We start from the raw sequence: 18,053 nt of genomic DNA, 5'->3' as shown, positions 1-18,053 counted from the left end.
AATAAGTGAAAAAATTAATTAAATCTTAAAATTGTAGTAGTGTATATGCACTAGTAAATTTGAAATTATATACAAGTGAGTTAATATATTTAAAATTAATCTTACTAAATTATATATATATATATATATATATATGTTTTAGAATGAATATACAGTAAAAGTTATCAAATTGCATTTTTATATTTTGGGTAAAAAAATATTATGCAAGGGCATTTTAGTCATTAAAATCGTAAATACATTTTGGGCACTTTGGGAAGGAAATAATATTTTAGATAATTCAAGAAATGTTGCCATTTTGTTTAATATAAGGGTATTTTGGTCATTTTAAAAATAACAATGATAAAGGTGGTATTTCAACCATATTTTTTGATTTAAAAGTCTAGTGTAAATATAATGTTCAAAGAACATTATAAAATATCGGAATATATATATATATATTAGAATGTATATTTGCCATTAAGGGATAATTGGTTATAAACCCCTCAAAAATTCTATAATTGCATATTTACCCTCAGAAAAAACATAATTGTATATATTCCTCTGAAAAATATAGGTAATTACAGATATGCCCCTAATGTTAGATTTCTTTAATCAAACTTGATTAACTATAGTTATAACTTGGATTAAGATATACAAAAGGTCCAAAATAACCCTTGTACAACATAAAAAAAACTTTTCAAGGGTATATATGCAATGGTATAATGGTAATTTTATATATTTGTTGTTTGTTAACGGATGGTTTTTCAACTAATTTGAACCCAAAGGGTATATATGCAATTATATATATTATTCAAGGCTATGTATGCAATTAACTTTTATTCAGGGGTAAATATGCAATTTCAAAATTATTTAGGGGTACACCTACAAAAGCCCTTTTTATTAAATGGGGTATGACCATTTGGGTATACGTCTGGGTGAATGATAGGGAAATCCTATTCCCTTAGTAGAAAAAGAATTCTTTGCCCTCTAATTTAAATATTTTTAATAATTAAAATTTTATAGTATCATAATATATAATTGAATATTTAATTATATTAATTAAAATAAATAATATTAATTAACGTAAGCTATTAAACAAATTTTACTATTTAAAATATTCATTCTTTATATAAGGGTATGCAAGTAATTTTACTTCTTTTAGTTTTTTTTTTTTATCCCCAATTATGAATTTTCGTTGGGTTACAATAAAAGTGAGATTTTTTTGATAATATTGGTTGAAATGAGAGATGACATGAAATTGTTTATATAGACAAAATAATAATTGAATAATTTGTCACCTTATATTCTTACTAATCGTCGGATGGATTCCATCTGTATCGTCACCGTTGGATTTGAATTCATCTTATCAAATCCTATCTTGTCACACTTCTCAATGCCAGAGATAAGAAAATAGAATAATGTATCACCTTATCTTCTTATCAACCGTTAGATGGATTTCATCTACATCGACACCGTTGGTTTTGAATTCATCTTATCAAACCCTATCAACAACACTGTGATGGTCTTGGTCGAGTTGGGTTATCTAGTTTACAAAAAAATTACTACTGCTTTTTAAATGTTTGCATATGGTTTACATGCTAATGCTACAAACGAATATATCAAAAATCGATGAATCAACTGCAATTGAAAGCTTCAAAAGATTTCGTCGGGCCATTGTAGAGATTTTCGCTAAGCAATATCTTAGATCACCTAATGCTAATGATATTGCAATACTCTTATACATTGGAGAACAACGTGGCTTTTCAAGAATGTTAGGAAGTTTGGATTGTATGCATTGGAAGTGGAAAAATTATTCCACAGCATGGGCTGGACAATATAGTGGAAGGTATGGATGTCTAACCATTATTCTTGAAGTAGTAGCAGACTATTATCTTTGGATATGACACGCTTATTTCAGTATGCCAGGTACCAACAATGACATAAATGTTTTGGAGTCTTCGAATTTGTTCTCCAACCTAACACAAGGTATTGCTTCTCCTACTCATTACGTTATTCAAGCAAATGAGTACCATATGGGATATTATTTAGTTGATAACATATATCCAAAGGGGTCTACTATTGTACAAACTATTCATCAACCACGAACTCCGAAGAAAAAATATTTTGCAATGAGACAAGAAGTATGCAGAAAAGATGTTGAGAGGGCATTTGGTGTTTTACAATCTCGTTTTGCAATTGTGGTAGGACCAGCATGGTTTTGGAGGAAAAATATCTTACACAACATAATGACTGCATGCATTATTATGAACAACATGATAGTCGAGGATGAACGAGATGTCAATGCATCAATCGTGGATGTAAGCGAAGTGCTGACCCCAGTAGTTGAATTGGTACAAGATGAAGATGCTTGATTTGAACAATTTCTTGGTCATTACAGGCAAATTAAGGACAAAGACGCTCATATTGCACTTCGCAATGCATTGATTGAACAATTTTGTGTACTGAAACGCCAAATATAGAGTTTTGGGTTGAAGATGGCCTAAACATTATTTCTATTTTCATTCCTCTCATTCTCATTTCTCTCATTGCTATTATGTTTTGTTAACTACATAGAACTTTGTGGAAGAGAAAGCGCGAAGATTTAGAACGCTAATAAGATATAACATTATTAATGAATCAAATTTATATAAATTAAATTGCATTTCAAACCTTTAAGTCTAAATTATAATTAAATGCTTTTGGTGACATAAAAAATTTATAGTAACTATTATTAAAATTTTATTTATAATCATATCATTTATCAATAAATTGTTAATTACAATTAATATTTTAAAATTTAAAAACTGTTAATCTTATCCCTAAAAAATTATCTCTTTCCTCTTCGTCGCCGCCGGCGCCTTTGGAAATGCATCGAGATGCGAATAGCAACCCTAACCTCACCGGCAAATGCAGACGCCATTCCGGCTGTTCTACGGCAAGCACATCGAAGATGGTAGTCGTTTCTCCCTCTCTGTCTCTCTCTGTCTGTCTCTCTCTCTCTATATGTTTCCCCTTTTATGCGGTGGCGAGCTCTTATCTCTGGTCGCTTGTCTTGGCTGGTTGCCGGAATCCACAGCTCACAAGCTCGTCTCTGCCATCAACTTTTGCCACGGCCGCGGTGTCTACCACAGTGATCTCAAACTGGAGAACCTCCTCTTTGATGACGAAGACAATCTCAAAGTCGCTGGATTTGTGCTCTCAAAGTCGCTGGATTTGTGCTAATATTGATGTTAATAGTGGTGATTGTAACATTCAGTTTTACTGCATTTTCACTTACAGCCAAATTGGCTGTAAGTCAAATTACAGTAAAAGTTGGGTTGATGTATTTGTTTTTACATGTAAGTGATATTTTACAGCCTACCAAACATACTTTTACCTATAAAACAACTTACTTTACAACCACTTACACCTATTTACATGCAATCAAACAACCCCTTAATGTATATCAATATCATATTAATATAAAATATATTATTAAATTTTTAAGTAATTGAACATTTATAGTATAAATAAGTAATACCAACAACAACATCAATAATAATAATAATAATAATAATAATAATAATAATTTTATTATAGTGGCCTGATCTTTCACAAACAATGCACAAAGGAGATAGACCAACAAAATAAATAATAATAATAATAATAATAATAATAATAATAATAATAATAAAACACGATATGGTATAAAAAAAATAAATAAATAATGATATATAAAGAAAATCGCAAAAAATTAAGGCCAAAAAAACTACAATAAAAACACTTGTGGATGAAAATTCCAAACTAAAAAAAATGCCAAATGAGAATGATCAAGAAGGAAATAAGAAAATATCTGGTATCTATAAAAACTTCAAAAACTATTCCATCATGAAATAGACATGTTGCAAACTCACGAGTAGGGGTGGACATGGGTAGGGAACCATGGTAGTCGAACCCAAATCTAAAAAATCTGAGCTAGGGTTTAGAAAGTTAAATCAAAAAGCTGAGCTCAAATGTTTTACTGATTAATTTCGACTGGGCTTTGAGTCAAATGAATTTTGACCCCGACCCACCCTACTCGACCCGAATAAATAAATAATATATATATATCATATATTATTTATAATATATATAATTATATATATAATATTTGTTGATAATATTACTACTTATTTATATAGAATTTATTTGAACCATTTATAATACTAGTATTGTATTTTTAAATGTTTGAAAAAAATTTTAGGGGTTAGTAGTAGTAGTTTTATTTAGTTATTTCAATTATTTCATAAAAAAATTATTTATTTTTTCGGGTCGGGTTAAGTTTGCACGGGCTATGATAATCAAATCGGGTCGGGGTTTGGATCAAAACACTTTGGTCGAATACTGACCACTGAAAATCAATATATGGGTTATATTTTTTGAGTCCTGAGACCTGCAGCTCTGACCTACGTCCACTCCCTACTCACGAGTGCTCCATCTTGCATGAATTTTAAATTTTATTCAAATAAATAAATAAATAAATAATTTAAAATGGAAAGCAGTATATGGTTCCCACTTCCCACGTGTGAATTTGTGGACATAATTTTCAAATCGGATAATCTTGTTTTTTTTTTTTTAAAAGAAAAAAAATAAAAACTAATTTTATATTTATATAATAAAAAAATAAAAATAATAAAAAAATAAAAATAATAAAAAAAGCGCAAATAGTTCACTGTTCTTAGCTATGAGGAGGAATCAATCCCCAAACAATTGATTTTCTTCAGGTCCTGAATGATTCTTGAGCATGACTACGCTTCTCATTTCCATCAATTTCCCAAGAATCTCAAGCTTTTGTGCTGATTTTCATGGCCAAAAATGTCACCTTGGACCCAAAACTCATCCACTCTCCTTCTCTTGCTCACTTCCCAGCAAAAAGATTGGATCTTTACTCAGAAATGGATCCAATCTGAAGTTTTCCTTGGGGATTTTCAGTGGAAGGGGGAAGAAGAGAGGATTGGTTGTAGTCCAGGGTTTTGGTTTCAATGGTGGTGGTGGGACTGGGTGGGACAAGAACAACACAGCTAGGGTTATTGGAAATCTTGCTTTGGCCATTGGTTTAATATATCTTTCTTTGACTGGGCAGCTTGGTTGGGTTTTGGATGCTATTGTTTCAATATGGGTAATCAAGCTATCATTTTTTTTTAAACCTTTTTCTCATGTAATTCTAAGACCACTGTTCTATTGTTTTGCAGTTGTTTTTTTTTTCAGTGTCTTTGATTTCTGAATTATGTTTGATGTTATGATTGGCAGCTGTTTGCACTGCTGCTTCCAATTGTAGGGTTAGGTGCTTTCTTCTGGTTTGCAGGAAGAGACATAATTCAAAGCAGTGTAAGTTGTAAGCTTTTCCTTGTTTTCCCTTGTTTTCAGTATTATCTCTATCGCAGCATGACCTGTTCCATTGATAGACAAACATATGATTTCTTGGTTGATAAACATCCATTTTGAGCTAGATTGTGTATTAACTTTAAGATGTGTTGTCAATTTACAAGGGAATTTTTCCTTTTATCATATGATTGGCATCTGCTTGATAGGTTATGGTTGATGCGCATACTTGCAATTTGTATAACCTTATCAGTCAAATACTAAAGTCAATTAAGAACAATCTCTTGGTGTTTAGATGCAAATCTTTGAGGTCATTGCAGAATTTGTTTTGGCAATCATAGGATGACTTGTATACTGTACCTACTAAACATAGTTTCATTATGATGAAGGGATCGTATACATTTTGGTGATATGTTTTAAAGAAGTGCTTGAAAAATCAAAGAATTATGCATAATAGCTATCGATAGGGAACATTACATAATCCCTTATTTTGGTGCAAGTCAATCATATGCTTTTACATTGATTAATCAATACCACTTTTTTCAAAGCTCTTTCTTTTAATATCATATAAGGTTCCATATCCTTTGACTTAAAAGTACTTGAAGAGCTATATAAACAAAATAAAATCCAATTCTTATTTGCTATAACATTTGTTTATCTTTTGATAACACTTGATCTAGATATATATATATATATTTTTGGCTTAACAACTTCCTAGGATATGCCATGTGGGGTAGACTGACACATGGGGCAATTTACCCTGTCATGTGTGCCCAAAATAGTATATTAGGGACCATAGGCCCATAATGGTAAATCCCCATGAAATGCAACCCTGGAGTTGTGGAGAATATGGCTCCTCCCATAGAGGACTCACATTAGGAACTAGTATAAAGTAAATAAATAGTTCTCTACAGTACTGAGCCCGTAGTAAACAATATGTGAATAGTATTGCAGAAAGTAAGATTTCAAGCCCTTGCACACTTTTGTGGTGGACTACTAGTGGTTTCTCTTGATCTAGATTTTCTAAACTAATTTTTATTATGGTATTTTACAGTCATGTTAGTTGTGTTTCTAAATGGAACCAATTCAACAGAGGTAGTATATGCTGAAACTTCAAAACATTAGTCTGTTTGAAAGTTCTGTATTTGATCTTTGGTATTGAAAAGATTACCTCAGAAAATTTTGCTTCTGTTATCTTATGTAAAAGGAGTATTTTATTTTATTTTAGTTGTATTGTTTTGAATTTTTATGTTGATTAAATTTCACTTGTGTTGCAGTGTCCCAATTGTGGAAATGATTTCCAAATATTTAAGTAAGCGCAACTGAAATATTCATGGCAGTAGATATATAGATTTTACATGTATATTCACTTCTTTTACATTAGACTCAAATGTGGGATGTTGTGTTTAGGTCTTCTTTAAGGGATGGTCCACAGCTCTGCCCATTTTGTAGCCAGCCTTTCTCTGGTATAACAATAATCCCATCTACAAAAATTCTCTTGTTATTTATTTATTTAGTTATTGAAATCTGCTGTGTTCTTTATATATTTTGTACATTGAATATTTTATATTGTGAGCTCAATAAATGCACTCATTAACAGTGATGCGATGATATACTTTGTGTTTTCTCTTGCCATCACTCTATATTATCTCTGGTTGATCCTTGTAATTGATCATTAATTGGAATTCTATAATTGATTGGATTTGCTCCTAAAGGAATTTGGAAATTTGTTTATTTATTTTTGAGAAAGTTGATAAGCCACTCATCTTAACCAATGCTGTGAGATGGAGTTATCCCTCAATCCCTCACTTGGCAAGGGAAAGCGTTACTATCCTTCTAATGTGAAGGTGGTAATTTGGAAATTTATTCTTTTGGTAGAATTTGTAACTTGAGAGCAGATATATGATGTACTGTTTCAAGTCACTACAATTGAGAAACTTTGTTGGGAATTCATTTGCCTGAAGGATTTCGATCATTATGGATAATACACAAAATGTTTCGGAAGAAAATTTAAAACATGTAGATAAATAGGGTACTTGGTGACCAAACTGGAATGATTTTGGTTAGAATGAAATAAATTAGAAATAGTGAAATATGTAATAATGAGCTTTATTTTAGCATGAATATTGTTTAAGAAGATATGTTCCACATCCTTGTATAGGATATCTACATTCCTTGTATGCTTATATTTACTGATATTCTATACAAGTCAGATATGTAGTAATAGTGTATATACTCAAAAAGGGTAGCACAAGCATGTGCTTACTTAAAAAATGATAGCTCAAGTTGTGTAATATGCTTGAGATGCTGGTTCTCTGGTCATCAAGAATGACTATGATCATAATTTTCGATTACGCCAGAAGGTGTGCTTTTCTAATGTAAACGTTGATAGGAGTATGTTCCTTACTTATAGGAACTATATTGTAGCTTCTAATGATTTCATGCTGCTTTAATGTGTTCATATTGATTTATTTTTACATGCTTCTCTCTTGTTCCTACTTTCTTTGCCGGACTACATTGATGTGATTTTTGTGAGAAAGTAGCATCGAAACTTTTAATCCTTGGTGATTCTCTTTTGTTGCACGGAACATGGCCCGAATGATACTGTGCTTTGCTTTTGAGTAGGATGATTTTGAGTTGAATTTGAATCTCTGGAGTCTGATCAGCTTTCATTCGCCTAATTGAATTTGTTATAATAGCCTTCCACCATTTCTTGACATACTCTTTAAGCAAAGACTTTTTTTCCTCTCTTTCCAGACATGCCTGTTCACACCATATGATACTTACCTCATTCTTTAATTACTAAAATTTAAAATATGAATTGTTCGAACATTGACAACTTTTTACGTTGTGCTTAGTTCTGAAATTTTCCAATGGACTTCCAGTGCAGGGTGACAAGTTTGTAAGGGAGTCTACCAAGTTTTCTTCTGATCGGGGTTCGACATTCGGTCAAGTTTTCAATGGCTTTACACAACGTTCTGAGAAAGGTAAAACATCCTGCATTGTCGTCTACTATTGCTTGTATTTTCTAGATTTTGCTCCTTGTTTATTTGGAGATGTATTTTGTTCCTTCAGAAACAAGCTTTAGATATCTGAAGCACAGATTATGTTGAACTTTCTCTTTCAAAAATTTATCCTCTTTAATTACACTGATTCGGTTTAAATGCAGGAAAAGCCTCATCTTCAACTGCAACTATTGTCGACATTGAAGCTGAAGTGAAGGATGTTGATTGATGGCTATTGAATGTGGTGTTAGGTAAATCCCATGGGGGTTATGACATATAACATTTTGAGAAGAACTTTAATTTTTTTTGAAGAAATCTGATTTTCTTTTAATTTTTTTAATTTTTTTTATTCTGAGTGTGGATAGAAATAATGAGCAATTCTTGTCAAGCATGCATTTACAACAATTAGAAAACATTGATGTTAAAATTGCGGTAAATTACCTAGAGTTCAGTGACTAGGAAGTTTTCTCTGTTTGTATAAAGCAGAATGATAAATATCGCCTGTATATAGTCATAGTTCGCCTTAATAACACTTAGCCTACGGACAGGTAACTAGTGGCCCCTAAAGTTTGGGTAATATTTTATTTAGCCTCTAAAATAATAAAAATGTTCATGTTGTTCATTTCAAGTCTTTTGACCCCTTTGTCCAACATGGCGGCTTTAACGTTTCGGATAATTTATAACATCATTTACAAGTACCATATTTGTTAATTTAAGACCCGGACTTAAGTGTTCCTAGTAATATACCTCACAATGCTATTGTAATTTGCCACAGTTTTGATTCTGAACTCATTGCTGACTAATTTTAATTGAAACAATTCATCTTGATACCTTGCAAAATAATCTTCCTCTCCCCATAAGTTCCGTTATTCTCAGAACAGCCTTTAAAATGCTTGATTTTGTGAGAAAATGAAAAGCTTCTGATCAATTTATAAATTCCTTTCAGATTTTCAATGATTGGTTCCAAATGCAGCTAACTTGTTAAACAAAATTGCAATCTGAAACAGGTGGATGAAGAACAAACCGGCGAATGCCTCTGATATCTGTATAGAAAAAGCTCAGAGTGAAGATGATCGAAGAACTCGTTTTCTATGAACCGAGCTGAGCTTCTAGTTACTATCCAAAAACACAACTTGTGCAGATCTTTGGTCTTTCATTAGACATTTGTTATTGTGTGAAGTGATTGATTCCTTGTAAATGATGTGAAATGAAAACAAGCAGCAGGAAGCAGCAAATGAAGTGGTTTGTAGCTTGAGCAATTTTTTTTAGTTTTCAGTCATATCCTCTGAATTTTATTTTGAATGAGATTGTGTTTTCCAGTTTGTACGAATCAATGAGAAGTGTGGCATCTAATTCGTTGGACTTGGTAAGATGAGTTTATGTTCTATGTATATCCCTTAAAAAAAGCAACATGAAGTTGAATGCTTAAAAAATTACAGTGGTTCTCTCAATTTATCATGTTCTTTTTGTTGGAAAATGTAGGACTGAATATAGCAGTAATACTAAAAAGTAAAGGGCACAAAAATATTACGTGGAAAACCCTTAAATAATTAGGGTAATAATCACGGGCAAGGATAGAAGAAATTTACCAAGTGAAAAAATTTTAGGAGTTACAAACTTTCTCTAATAATAAAAAGAAAACAAATATCCTCTCTTATACTAGGAGTTTATACTAGGAGAATAGACTAACCTCTCAGAATATTTTCTCACACTTCTCACCCTTCTTCTTTCTCTGTAATTTCCTCACTCTCATTTGTGTCTTTACAATTGTCATGAGGGTTTATTTAGCCCTTCACCTAACAAACCAAAGGCTAGGATCATTTTGATCCAAAAACTCACATTGATGGAGTAGGTGGCACCTAACCCCAAATAATATAAAATATTCCCTCATTAACTCTCTTCACCTACCACCAAGTCATGACAGAAATAAAAAAATGTCATCCTTGCCCTTCCATGTTGGTGGAATATGACAATTGGTTTGGGCCAAGAATTGATTTGGGCCAACACTTTTTTGATAATGGTTAGGTATTCGGAGAAACGATAGACTGCATACTTGTGGTGTTGGTCTATATATAACTATATATATATATATTATTTCTTAAAAGAGATCTCATTTAATATTTTATTGTCGCAATAGCTCTAGGTTATTATATTTGTCAAAATAGTTTTAGGGTCATCAAATTATGACATGGTTAGCACCCATACACTGATGATTATGTTGCTTACTAGTTATTTTAAAATTAAAAATGGTGATTTTTTGCATTTTAGCCCTTTATGTTTGTATAATTATTAAAATAGTTTATTTGTGGCTTTTTAAACGATTTTTTTTTTAAAATTTATTGTTTTTTTCTAAAATTTATTATCTTTTAAAAACCATTTTGTTTTAAAATAATATATTATTAAAAATAAAATATCAAGCATTATTTGAAAAGTATGGTTATTTTTGTGATTTTTTTTAATTTGACTACCAACTTATAACCATAATTTTGTTAGTATGGATATATAAATATTTTTAAATTAATTTAATTATTATTGATATTATTTTATAAATTATAAATAGATTAGTTTATTGTTATTTTCAATAATGTGGTGTAAATTACTAAATGTGATGAGCAATGATTAATTTATGTGTTCTCCCCTCTTTCGTAGACTATAGATTCGTATAACTAAATTATGCTCTATGGTTTTACAATTTTACAAAGGTTGCCAACAAACATGTATCTCACAGATTTTTTTTATTTAATTTTCAAGCAGCTTCATTGGATGCCAACAACATATATAGCCAGACTGCGTCAGCTTTTCCTCTAGCATAGCTATTAGCACAAACTGGATCTTCCCATTTTGACTCAACAGTAAAAAAATCTATTCCATCCGTCAGCTTGTCAACAATGGAGAAGGTATGGACGAGGCGCATGAAAAATGTTTATTGGATGGTAGTGGTGATGATGATACCGATGGTTAGTTATCTTCATGTCTCTCACACGTTCAGGCACTACAGGTACTCCCACTCTTCTTTATCTTTCTCCATGCATTCACCATTACCTTGAGACTCGTTCGAGTTGTTGTCCCCTAACCATCCCAACAGCGCCCACTAAATATGGCATGGACCCGGACACACAAGCAGGCCCGCATGCTAGTAACTCCACGCCATTCACCGGAACATGCTCCTCGGCAACGTTATTTCAGCTCGTCGAACATTAGCACCAGAGAGTATTACATCATCTACAGGACATCCGCGCACGATGGTCCAGGTACCGCGCGAGTCACAGCAAAGCAATGCAGCCACAATACTCGGGCGGCCGAAGAGATTGTGTAAGCTTCCTCCTTTGAGTGGAAGACTGGAATTACCCCCGATGAACTTGCCCAGCTTCCCATAGCAGGTGAGGTTAGATAGGATGCCGTTGACAACCGGATGCTCATTCACGATAAGAAACAACTGGCCAATGGCCTAGAAATCCAGAATGGAAGTGAAGATGGAAAGGTTGACTTGGTAGGTGTATACAGGGTTAGCGGAATCCACCTCTCTAGAGACAAGGTCATAGAGACCGTCCACTGCCACGTATAGCTGCACGTTTGATACTCAATGTGCACCGCCACCATCATTGGGTTTCGATAGTGGGTGTTCGATTCATCAGATGAGACGTCTAAGAGGTACGCGAGATTGGGCTCGACAGAAACCTGATCAGAGGAGGCAGCAGCGGGCAATCGAAACATCAGGCATTGCTTGGCGGCATTATCTCAGCCACTCAAGTAGCACCGGCGATTTCAACGATGAACACGGCAAGCAGCAACAGCAACGATGTTAAGCTGCTTGGCGGCATTATCTCAGCCACGCAAGCAGCAACAGCAGCAGCAACGATGTCAAGCTGCTTGGCGGCATTATCTCAGCCACTCAAGCAGTAACGACGACGGTGTCGGTGATGGCGACAACAACAACACGCAAAGATAACAACATCAATGAGCAGCAGCAGTGGCATCAGGCGCTGGCAGGCCATAGTAGGCGAAAGGCAGTGACGGCAAATGACAAACCTTGTTCTTTCTAGTCTTTTTCTCTCTGCATGCTTTTTTTAAAAACTTCTTTCTTCTCTTGATTTTTTATTTTCTATCTTTTCTTCTTCTTTTCTTTTTTTTTCTTCTCCTCATCTGATTTTTTTTTTTCTTCCTTTCTATTTCTCGCTTTTTCTTTGGGTTCGGCCTCTTTTCTTTCGCGTCCTTTCTCCTTTTTAAAGTTTCTTCGCCTTCTTATCTTCAATACCCAAACCCATCCCGAAAAATCACAACCTATAACCATCTTCGTGGACCAAGTAAGGATAGGATAAGATCCAAACTTAAAGTTTTAATTAATTTCAATTTTTGAAATTTTAATTAATTTTTTTAATTAATTAATTTAATTATTTTTTAAATTAATTAAATTAATTAATTTTTTAATTAACCCAATTTATCCAATTAATTTTGAATTTGAAATTATTATTTTTTAATTATCCTAATTTGCCTCAAGATACGTGTTTGGGTACTTCGGGAGTTGCACTTTCTCAGGTTGCCTCGAGATTTGTTCTCAGGCTACATGAAATTTAGGATTGCCTCGAGATGCATATTTGGGCTATCCTAAGATTTGAGATTGCCTCGAGATATGTGTTCTCAAGAGCATTCTTATAATTTGCATCTTGCCTCGAGATATGTTCTCAAGGGCATTTTTATAATTTGCATTTATGCCTCGAGATATGTGTTCTCAAGGGTAATCTTGTAATTTACATTTTTTTATCTCAATTTGCATTCTAATCCAAGATAATAAATTATTTTAAAAGGAAAAAATCCAAAATTAATTAAGATTGGGATGTTTAAATTTTAATTCTAAATATATCCATAATTAAGATATATTTGAATTAAACTAGGGTTTGGATTCTATTAGGACATTGGGTTCCATTGAGACATATGTTATATTATTTATATATAAACACAAACATCATTGTCTGCGTTTAACTATCTCGCTCTTTGTTTAAATTTTAATGTTATCGTTTAAATATAATTTTGTCTATTTAAATATCAGTGTCTTTGTTTAACCTTATTTGAGTATTTGTGTTCTACGTTGTACAGGTTGAAGTTGATGCGCATGTTATGCAACCGACGTGAGCAAGCAAACAAATGGGAGACCTACTTATGTCCGGACATACATTCGAAGGTAGAGATACTTGTTGAGGAAAGCCGAAATCTTCATGTTGGTCGTTGTGTCAATGATCTTAATAGACGAAAGAGGATCGAGTCGCAAGTGTCCGAGGTCCGACTAGGCATTGTAAATGTTTAAATATTCTAAATAAAACAAACTTGTTTGAGTGTTAATTTTTGATATTTAAACAGAGATATTCTCTCGTAATGTTCTACTTAAACATTTTGAGAAACAAAAACGGCATTGTAAATAAACAAAAAGATAAACAAAAACGCTTATTATTTAAACAGTGACAACGATATTTAAACCAAAAACAATGATATTTAAATAGTGAGACAATTTTATTTAAACAGAGACAATATTTTTTAAACAGATAAACTTAGAAATCAAACAATGAAAATGATATTTAAACAATATCAGTTATATTTAAATGAGATACAATGTTATTTACACAATATCAGTGTCGTAAATAAAGGTGATGTTGCCTTCGGGGGAGGGGGTGTCATTAAGTGATCGGCGTCGAGGGCGCATTCAATTTAAACAATAACATATATTTTTAAATAGTTAAATATAAATATTTAAACGGTCTACATATGTGTTTAAACGATATCCAAAATATTTAAACAGTAAACCGAAAGTTTAAACACTAAATCACATGTTTTATTGTCTCCTTTCCTTCGAGCGATAACAATATGGCTTCTATCGTTCATCAGCCACTTGTGCGTCGCTTGCGCCCATATATATCGTCTCATACATATCTTTCCATCAGTATAAAAATCTCTTTTTCTGTCATAATCGTTTATAAAAAAAACCATAAACACAATTTCTTCAACGTCGTCCACCTCGACTCAATACCTCACACTGCAAACTGATGAAATGCTGAATACTTCTTCGAGCCAATGGTGGAAAGCGAAGAAGAACTTCAAGACAAGGATGCCCAGCCGAAAAGAAAGCCTGAAAAGGAGGAAAGAGAAAAAAAGTATAACCGACGCCAGTAATGATTTTCTCCAGGGATTACTCCTTATCGGTCACTTCAAGTGGGTCCATGTTATGAAACTCTTTTTTTGCCCTTGCGATGGAGGGAAAATAACGCCCAATCACATCATGTCTAACCTTTATGCATACAATTGTGCACTTTTTTTGTTTGTCTTTCTGCTTGCTTTTTTGTGAAACAAAGTTTAGAAGGCTCTTTACATCTTCTTCCTTTTCTTCTTCTTCTTCTTCTTCTTCTTCTTCTTCTTCTTCTCCTCATTTGGTTTGTTCGATTTGAGTTCTGTCGGTTTTCCGATAAGGTGAGAATTTCTTTGTTGGCGTTGCTCTCATTTTGATCATTTTGTGGGAGGGAGGGAGTAACACAATTTATAAAAATGCAGGTTTATTATGGAGAGTTTTTGTAGTATTGCTAGATACAACAAGGAGGGACAAGTGCTAATGTTCACGGAGCTGACTTCTTGGGAATCGATGTTAGCTGAGATATGTGAGAAATGGGGTCTCGATGTTTTCTGTGTCAGGGTGAAGTTTATCACACCCGATAGATATAAAACGGTTTGTACAATAGAAAACATTGTTGACTTCAAGCGGATGTGTCACGTGTACTCCATCTTCAAATGCGCTGTAGTCGATCTTGTTGTCAAGATAGACGATGTGCCATTGTCGAATCCTACTGAAAACGTGTTTTTGTTGTTGTAAGATTCTTCTCTTTTATATTTATCTAGTTGTATAAGTTCATTATTGTTTAATTATGTCATTCTCTGTTTAAATATATTACGTTCCCATTTAAACATTGTATTCTCCATTTAATTTAGTTTGTCTCTATTTAAATATTTGAATTAACGTTTAAATTTTTAATTTATCATTTAAACACTTTATGTCTATGCTTAACATATTGATCGTTGTCGTTTAAACTGAAGTGTTGGCAGAAATTTGGATTTTGAGAGCGCTCCGGTCCCACCCTATGACGACCCTAACGGTGTAGGATGTCTTCCTTCCTCGTCAGATTAGTCTGAAGTGTTGTTGTTGGATATCGGACAACATTTTGAAGGTGTTGAACATTTCAGGGATGCACTTTGAAATTTTACAATCAAATGGAATTTTGACTTCAAATTCATAAAGAACAAAAAACACCATGTGACTGTGGAATGCGCTGCCGATGGTTGTCAATGGCACCTTCATGCATCAAAAGAATATAATAAAAATACTTTCAGAATCAAGACAATCAACCCGTCACACACTTGCGGTGGTGGAATAGGATCGGTGTCATATCCGAAAGTGTCTAAAAAATGGGTAAGCGCACGAGTGGTTCAGAAGCTCAAGGACCGGCCCTTGTACAAGGCCATCGACATTTAGAAGGACATGTTGCGGGAATATGGTGTCTACATTCCATACAAGCAGGCTTGGTTGGGAAAAGAGCATGCCCGGGTGATCCTCGACGGCAGCGACATCTCCAGCTATGATTTGTTGCTTTGATACGTGGATAAGGTGGTTAAGATGAACCCCGACAGCATTGCGATTATCGAAAGAGATGGTGAGCGTTTTAAACGTGCATTCTTTTCTTTCAGTGAGTGTATTGTGGGATTTAAGAGAGCTTGCAGGCCGCTGTTGTTCCTTGATGGTACCCACCTCCTTGTAAAGTATCGGGGTACTCTATTGGGTGCCACAGGCAAAGATGGACAATAGTTTTTTCCACGTCGCCTTTAGTATTGTCGACAACGAGACCGATGCCAATTGGACTTGGTTCATTTCCAAGTTAGGTGATGCTTTATACGATGAAGGAGATTATCAAGAGATAATTACATCTGTGTCGGACAGGTCTAAGGGCCTTGTGAACGCTATTCCGAGAGTCTTCCCTTCTTCCCCACATGCATACTGTCTTCGACACTTAGAGGCAAATTTTATGAAAGCCAATGTCAGACTTGGGAAGGCATTGAGGGAGGAGTGCTGGTCTATATACTTTCGTATTGCTTGGGCATCGACGGCTAAAGATTTCAATGATACCGTGAATAAACTTCAGGCCACATCACCCGAACCCCATCATTGGTTGATTAATAAATCAAATATGGCACATTGGTCGAATTATCTCTTCAGAGGGTGAACATTGGGGTGAGATGTATTCAAATGTCGCGTAGTCATTCAATGAGTGGATCAAAGAAGCTCGGCATTTACTAGTGACGAAAATGGTCGACTCCATAAGGTATTCAAAATTAAATTAATTTCATTATTGTGTAAAAATGTTTGTCTGTGTTTAACTTTCTTACTCTTCGCTTAAATATTTCTCCAACCCTTTACACATAATTGTTATTGTTTAAATATCATTGTCTTTGTTTAAATATGTTCATGTTCTACGTTGTACAGGTTCAAGTTAATGCACATATTTTGCAACCGCCGTGAGCAAGCGAACAAATGGGAGACCTACTTATGCCCAGACAAACATTTGAAGGTAGAGATACTTGTTGAGGACAGCCGAAATCTTCATGTTGGTCGTTGTGTCGATGATCGTTATGAAGTGGTTGACTAGTGCAGCAACTCTATAGATCTTGCCAATAGAACTTGCTCATGTCGCAGATGGCAAGTTTATGGTATCTCATGCAAACACGCTTGCGTGCAATAATGCAAAAAGACACGAACGTTCATCGATTTATTAGCGGTTGCTTCACCGTCGATAATTACAAACTGGCGTATAAGGAAGCTATATTCCCTATACTCAACGATGACAAGCCTACGGACGAAAATCATGAATTGCGCTTACGACCGCCTGTGATGAGAAGGCAACTTGGGCGTCCTAGATGAAAAAGGATCGAGTTGCAAGTGTTTGAGGTTCGCGAGTTACATTGCAGCCGTTGCCATGGCTCCGGTCACAATCGTAGATCTTTCAATGAAACTATCACCGACTAGGCATTGTAAATAAACAAATTTTTAAAAGGAAACAAACTTAATTAAGTGCTAATTGGTGATATTTAAACAGAGAAACTTGTATTCTTAACAGGTAACACATATATTCAAATAGAGACGTTGTTTGTTTAAACAGAGACTACTTTTTTTTAACTTATTATCCTACGTTGTTTGTTTAAACAAATACTACTTTATTTTAAACATAAACACTAATATTTAAACAATAAAATTGAAAGTTAAGCAGCGTGAATAGTCTGGACCGTGTGGTGCTGAGAGAGTCATTCATCCACAAGACAGTGTTGAGGTTAAACGGTAATAGATATAATTAAACGATATTGTAAATATTTAAATGATATCTCAACTATTTAAATGATATTGCAACTAGTTAAATGGTAACTACATAAATTAAAGGTTAACATATATATGTAGACAACAACATAAAAACTTCAAACTAACTTATCTATAGAGCAGTTGAGGAAGATCCTTATCAACTCTTGCTCAAATTTGTTGAGTCGCGATTATCCAAGGTATTTTTTCTTCTTTGGAATAAAGTCTTTCCGAACTTCTTCATATTGTTGGTTAGCAAGGATCATATCTCTCGTTGCTTTTTTAGTAACGTTCCCTTGCCACTTGTCAACAGCTGTTTTGGGATCATCATGCGGCATCGTTGTTGATCA

The 18,053-nt window shown here is 33.8% G+C and overlaps 1 protein-coding gene across 1 annotated transcript; it reads left to right on the top strand.

Moving 5' to 3' along the window:
• The first annotated feature begins 4,657 nt into the window (after positions 1 to 4,657).
• Positions 4,658 to 9,686, top strand: LOC120262812. The gene is made up of 7 exons (XM_039270707.1): positions 4,658 to 5,116; positions 5,248 to 5,325; positions 6,597 to 6,631; positions 6,730 to 6,785; positions 8,205 to 8,306; positions 8,489 to 8,575; positions 9,332 to 9,686. The coding sequence occupies exons 1-6, from the start codon at positions 4,742 to 4,744 to the stop codon at positions 8,551 to 8,553; spliced, it is 711 nt and encodes a 236-aa protein (XP_039126641.1). The 5' UTR covers positions 4,658 to 4,741; the 3' UTR covers positions 8,554 to 8,575; positions 9,332 to 9,686.
• The last annotated feature ends 8,367 nt before the right edge of the window (positions 9,687 to 18,053 follow it).

This window comes from Dioscorea cayenensis, chromosome 6, assembly GCF_009730915.1.
Source record: "Dioscorea cayenensis subsp. rotundata cultivar TDr96_F1 chromosome 6, TDr96_F1_v2_PseudoChromosome.rev07_lg8_w22 25.fasta, whole genome shotgun sequence".
Taxonomy (NCBI): domain Eukaryota; kingdom Viridiplantae; phylum Streptophyta; class Magnoliopsida; order Dioscoreales; family Dioscoreaceae; genus Dioscorea; species Dioscorea cayenensis.
This window is presented reverse-complemented; position numbering and strand designations above follow the sequence as displayed.

Coding starts and splice junctions, on each gene's coding strand:
- LOC120262812 (XM_039270707.1), top strand. CDS start 4,742: ATGACTACGCTTCTCATTTCCATCAATTTCCCAAGAATCTCAAGCTTT. Junction 5,117..5,247: donor ATGCTATTGTTTCAATATGG/GTAATCAAGCTA, acceptor TATGATTGGCAG/CTGTTTGCACTGCTGCTTCC. Junction 6,632..6,729: donor AATGATTTCCAAATATTTAA/GTAAGCGCAACT, acceptor TGTTGTGTTTAG/GTCTTCTTTAAGGGATGGTC.